The sequence below is a fragment of the Colletotrichum siamense genome (assembly GCF_013390195.1).
Source record: "Colletotrichum siamense strain Cg363 chromosome Unknown KSG_Cg363_contig08, whole genome shotgun sequence".
Classification (NCBI taxonomy): Eukaryota; Fungi; Ascomycota; class Sordariomycetes; order Glomerellales; family Glomerellaceae; genus Colletotrichum; species Colletotrichum siamense.
Window position 1 is genome coordinate 2,226,010 of NW_023501021.1, and position 6,000 is coordinate 2,232,009.

The 6,000-nt window shown below is 53.6% G+C and overlaps 1 protein-coding gene across 1 annotated transcript; it reads left to right on the top strand.

The window, feature by feature from the left end:
* Positions 1 to 185: 185 nt before the first annotated feature.
* DNF1 (Phospholipid-transporting ATPase DNF1) lies at positions 186 to 4,844 on the top strand (the record flags this gene model as incomplete). The annotated part of the gene is made up of 3 exons (XM_036644023.1): positions 186 to 611; positions 675 to 3,850; positions 3,902 to 4,844. The coding sequence occupies 3 exons, from the start codon at positions 186 to 188 to the stop codon at positions 4,842 to 4,844; spliced, it is 4,545 nt and encodes a 1,514-aa protein (XP_036490887.1).
* Between the last annotated feature and the right edge of the window lie 1,156 nt (positions 4,845 to 6,000).

Consider the following 6,000-nt stretch of genomic DNA (forward strand, 5'->3'; position numbering starts at 1 on the left):
CAACGTCCTAGGCATCATCAACCGTATTTAATTTCGCCCTTCGAACTGCAGTCAACCCGATCTGGACTGCCGCACCATCACCGAGTCCCCCTCCCCAATCGGGACCAACATTGCCGCCGGACGAGGCCATCCTGGAGGACAACTCGGGTTGATCGGGCTTCTCGCCCGCACACAACGAGGCCACGATGGCATCCGTCAACGGCGAAGCCGGTCCTCCTCCGCCCGATCCCGAGAATCCCACCCTGCGCACGAGATGGGCTACTCGCAAAATGACGATCAAGAGCAGTAGCAAGAAGAGGCTCTCTCTAATGAACCGCGCCCACCACAAGAAGAAGAACAGTGAAAAGAGTCGTAGCTCAGGCGGCGGCGACTCGCTACAGACAGATCACACGGCTGCCGAGCAGGATGACGGCCATGGCGGTCGTAAATTATTCTTCAACCTCCCTTTGCCCCCGGAACTCAAGGATGAGGAGGGCCATCCCTCACAGCACTTCACGAGGAACAAGATTCGCACCGCAAAGTATACACCCCTAAGCTTTGTTCCGAAAAACTTGTGGTTCCAGTTCCAAAACATTGCCAACGTGTTTTTCCTTTTCCTCGTTATCTTGGTGGTAAGTCAGATTCGAGGCTCTCTCCTCTTTTGTGTCCGCTGAACCGTTTCCAACCTCTTCTAGTTCTTCCCCATCTTCGGAGGTGAAAACCCAGGCCTCAGCGCGGTACCCTTGATTTTCATCGTCACCGTTACTGCAATCAAAGATGCAATTGAAGACTACCGTCGAACCGCACTCGATATCGAGCTCAACAACGCTCCCGTCCACCGTCTGCGAGGATGGGACAACGTCAACGTGGAGGAGGATAACATTTCTCTGTGGCGACGCATCAAGAAGGCCAATTCTCGTTTCTTCGGCATGATCTGGCACACTATCGAGAGTCTCTGGTCCAAGAAGGCGAGGGAGGAAATGGCGAGACGGAGAGCTCCGCAAGCATCAGCAGACGCGCCACGACCATCGATCGAAACCCACGCACCACGCGATTCCTACCACTCACCCAGATCCGCCCGGGACTCCTTCGTTTCTGCTAGGGAGGACATCCAAATGACGCCCGTTCCTTCTCCTCAGCCGCGCCAAAATCTCGACGTACCGAAGCCCGAGGACCACCTTCGAGCGAGGGAGATGATGCAACGCAAGGGCGATGTTTTGAACCGTAATCTACCCACCAAGGGTGAAGCTCGATTCCACAAGGACGCTTGGAAGGACCTCAGGGTCGGAGATTTCGTGAGAATTTACAACGACGATGAACTTCCCGCCGACATCATTGTTTTGTCAACCTCGGACCCCGACGGAGCCTGTTACGTGGAGACCAAAAACCTCGATGGAGAGACCAACCTCAAGGTTCGACAGGCACTTCGTTGCGGCAAGTCGCTCAAGCACGCGCGCGACTGTGAACGGGCCCAATTCTGGATCGAGAGCGAGCCTCCTCAACCTAACCTTTACAAGTACAACGGTGCTATCAGATGGCATCAGACCTTCGATGGTGACTCGGAACCCGAGCTCATGACCGAGCCCATGACCATTGACAACATGCTTCTTCGCGGTTGCAATCTGAGGAACACCGAATGGGCCCTCGGCGTCGTCGTTTTCACGGGACACGACACCAAGATTATGATCAATTCTGGCATTACGCCCAGTAAGCGCCCTAGAATTGCGCGCGAGATGAACTTCAACGTCATTTGCAACTTCGGCATTTTGTTCCTCTTGTGTTTGTTGTCGGCCCTTATCAATGGTGCCGCTTGGGCAAAGACCGACGCTTCTTTGTATTTCTTCGACTTCGGATCCATTGGAGGTAGTGCGCCCATGTCTGGCTTCATTACCTTCTTCGCCGCCATCATTGTGTTCCAGAACTTGATTCCTATCGCTCTCTACATCACTCTCGAAATCGTCCGACTACTCCAGGCTATCTTTATCTACAGCGACATCGAGATGTATTATGAGAAGCTCGACCAACCTTGCATTCCGAAGTCTTGGAATATTTCCGACGATGTTGGCCAGATCGAATACATCTTCTCCGACAAGACCGGCACGCTGACCCAGAATGTTATGGAATTCAAGAAGGCAACCATCAATGGCCAGCCATATGGAGAGGCGTACACGGAGGCACAGGCTGGAATGCAAAAGCGATTGGGCGTGGATGTGGAAAAGCAGGCTGCTGAAGCTCGAGCCGAGATCGCGGACGCCAAAATCCGAGCTGTCGACAGTCTCAGGAACCTGCACGACAACCCTTACTTGCACGACGACGATGTTACGTTCATCGCTCCTGATTATGTTTCCGACCTGGCCGGCGACTCGGGAGAAGAGCAACAGATCGCCAACGAACACTTCATGCTCTGCCTCGCCCTTTGCCACACTGTCATCGCCGAAAAGGTACCCGGTTCACCTCCCAAGATGATTTTCAAGGCTCAGTCTCCCGATGAGGCCGCTCTGGTCGCCACGGCTCGCGACATGGGTTTCACCGTTTTGGGCAGCACCTCCGAGGGCATCAATCTCAATGTGATGGGCGTCGACCGTCACTACCCTATCCTTAACACCATCGAATTCAACTCGAGCAGAAAGCGAATGAGTGCCATTGTGCGCATGCCCGACGATCGCATTCTTCTCATCTGCAAGGGCGCGGACAGTATCATCTACTCGCGCCTCAAGCGAGGTGAGCAGCAAGAATTGCGCAAGATTACCGCTGAGCACCTTGAAATGTTCGCCCGCGAGGGTCTGCGGACGCTTTGCATTGCTCAGCGTGAGCTTACCGAGGATCAATATCAAAAGTGGCAAAAGGAGTACAACGCTGCGGCGTCCGCTTTGGAGAACCGTGAAGAGAAGATGGAGGAGGTTGCCGACCAGCTTGAGCGCGATCTGACCTTGCTTGGAGGCACGGCTATCGAGGACAGATTACAAGACGGTGTTCCTGACACCATTGAACTGCTCGGCGATGCTGGTATCAAGCTGTGGGTTCTCACTGGCGACAAGGTCGAGACCGCTATCAACATCGGCTTCTCATGCAACCTCTTGAGCAACGACATGGAATTGATTCATCTCAAGGTTGAGGAGGATGAGACCGGCGAGACACCCGATCACCACTTCCTCGGTCAACTTGAACAGGAGCTCGACAAGTACCTGGAAGTCTTTGGCATGAAGGGCGATGATGACGACCTTGCCAAGGCGAAGAAGAACCACGAACCACCTGGCCCGACCCACGGTCTCGTCATCGACGGCTTTACGCTGAAGTGGGTTCTCCATGATGCCTTGAAGCAGAAATTCCTGCTTCTCTGCAAGCAATGCAGATCAGTCCTCTGCTGCCGTGTGAGTCCTGCCCAGAAGGCCGCCGTCGTCTCTATGGTGAAGCACGGCCTCAACGTCATGACACTGTCCATTGGAGACGGAGCCAACGACGTCGCCATGATCCAAGAGGCCGACGTGGGTGTTGGTATTGCTGGTGAAGAAGGTCGACAAGCCGTCATGTCATCGGACTACGCCATTGCCCAGTTCCGCTTCCTTCAACGCTTGGTTCTCGTCCACGGCCGTTGGTCGTACCGCCGCCTTGGAGAAACTGTCGCCAACTTCTTCTACAAGAACGTCGTGTGGGTTTTGGGTATCTTCTGGTACCAGATCTACTGCGACTTCGATGTTACGTACATCTACGAGTACACTTACATCCTCACCTTTAACCTTCTCTTCACCTCAGTTCCGGTCGTCATTATGGGTGTGTTGGATCAGGACGTTTCAGACAAGGTCTCTCTGGCAGTGCCTCAGCTCTACCGCCGAGGCATTGAGCGTTTGGAATGGACGCAGACCAAATTCTGGTAAGTCAAACCACGAGCGAGATAACTAATATGGTGCTAATAGGTTTGCAGGATGTACATGCTTGACGGCGTTTACCAATCTGTCATGGTTTTCTACATTCCGTACCTCACGGTGGTAGGCACCAGCTTCGTCACCAAGAACGGCTTGAACATCGAGGACCGGACAAGACTCGGCGCATATATCGCACACCCTGCCGTCGTCACAATCAACGCCTACACCATCATGAATACTTACCGTTGGGATTGGGTTATGATCCTTATCGTCGTCCTCAGTGACTTGATGATCTTCATCGTCACTGGTATCTACACCGCGACGGAGTCATCAATGTTCTTCTACCAGGCTGCCCCCCAGATATATGCTCAGGCGTCCTTCTGGGCAGTCTTCTTCATCGTTCCCGTCATCTGCCTGTTCCCCCGATTCGCGATCAAGGCGATTCAGAAGGTCTACTTCCCTTACGACGTCGACATCATCCGTGAGCAAGAGCGGCAAGGCAAGTTCTCCCGCCTCACACAGGGAGACGAGGCAACGGTTGTTGGAGAAGAAGCGGCGAGCAAGACGCCGTCAAACTCGTCAGTTAGCTCGCGCAAGGGTAAGCACATACACTACGCCAGTGTGGATGAAGACAGAAGGCCAATCTATCCACCTTCAGTTGCGACACACACGACGCACAACCCACGGAGTCAAAACGGAAGCGACGGGACCAACTACACGGGTCATCGGCAGTCCATGGACATGGTGCAAACGCAATCGCTCGATATGACACCACCGATGCGGCCCTCATTCGATCGAGTACGCCCCTCCTACGATCGAGCCCGACCGTCCTACGACCGAATGCGATCTTCGATGGATCGCACCCGGGCGAGCTTCGAGGCGAGCAGCGATTTCACCTCGGCGGCTCGTCTCTCACGAATAGAGTCTAGCCAATCATACAGCGACCGATTCCATCCGAGACGGCTCAGAGGTCTGTCGTTGACAAAGAGCAACAACATATAGACACCTCGACTTGACAACCACGGACCGAAGTTACTCCTTGTATTATACCATCCACCATGCCCTTCCGAATAGGGCCTTGTTTCTTTGCTGTTTTGTTGATATCCCCCGATGCATCACGATCTGCATGAGCGATCTACGACGTTCCCACCGTCGCGTACCAGCGACACCCGATGCTTTCACCCCCACCCCAGCCTCTGCTCTTTCATTGGTTTCGCGGAATTCGTTTTCGGCTTTCTTTTTCTCATTCTATAGGGTTTTCCTATGGCGACGGCGTTCAAAGGAGGGCAAAGGAAAGGAAGACTCGGATGGCATTGTTTTGTACGAGTTTGGTGTGCATCCTAGATTTGAGAGGGGGCGCCAGGAACCAGTCCGTTTGAAGGTGCTGGAATATCTCCTTAGGCCGGCCCCATGGCGTTTTGTCTGGGCGGGCCAAAGAAAGTGATGGCGCGCAGCTCCAGCTGCTGACGCCTTTTGTACATACGCACGCAAACTGGAGGAGGAGGAGGAAAAAGAAGCGAAAAACACATAATACCTCAGGGGTAGCTTGGAGATGAGCAGCGGACAGAAGCCAGCCATTATTTGAATCGTTAAAACAGGATATTTCCAAAGATGCCTATTCCCATGTGACGACCACAAATGCCGACTTGACTTGGTCTCGGCCTCGAATAGGGTATAAAATCAAATTCGGGCCAAGTTCGGAAGCAGCCATAACATCAGTACAATACCCATTACAGATCGTAATCAAATGCAGCCTTGTTGTAGGCAGCGATATCTGTTTTCTCTGCCTCCTGCACGCCTCATCTTCCCCGTAGTCATCTCCGCCCTGCCTGCTTCGGTGCGCGAAAAGCATTTACACTCCAGGGCTCTTCAGCAACTTGGAAAAACGTTCCCTCCCTATCATCTATCTAGTCTCGTGTTTCTTCTTTCCTACTCGTGGTGTTACAAACCGCCAGTAAACGTGGTTCCCCCGCACACCGCACGCAGGTACGATGCTGAGATGCGGTACCCCTGCACCAAACGCCATGCCCCTGCCAAATCATATCCACATCAGCGGGGGCCCTGGACCGGGGCAAGCTCCCCCGAGCTCTGCTGATTTTTGGCCAAGAACATCCGATGCGGCGGCGTTCATTCAGGGTCCGCTAGTACCACCAATATT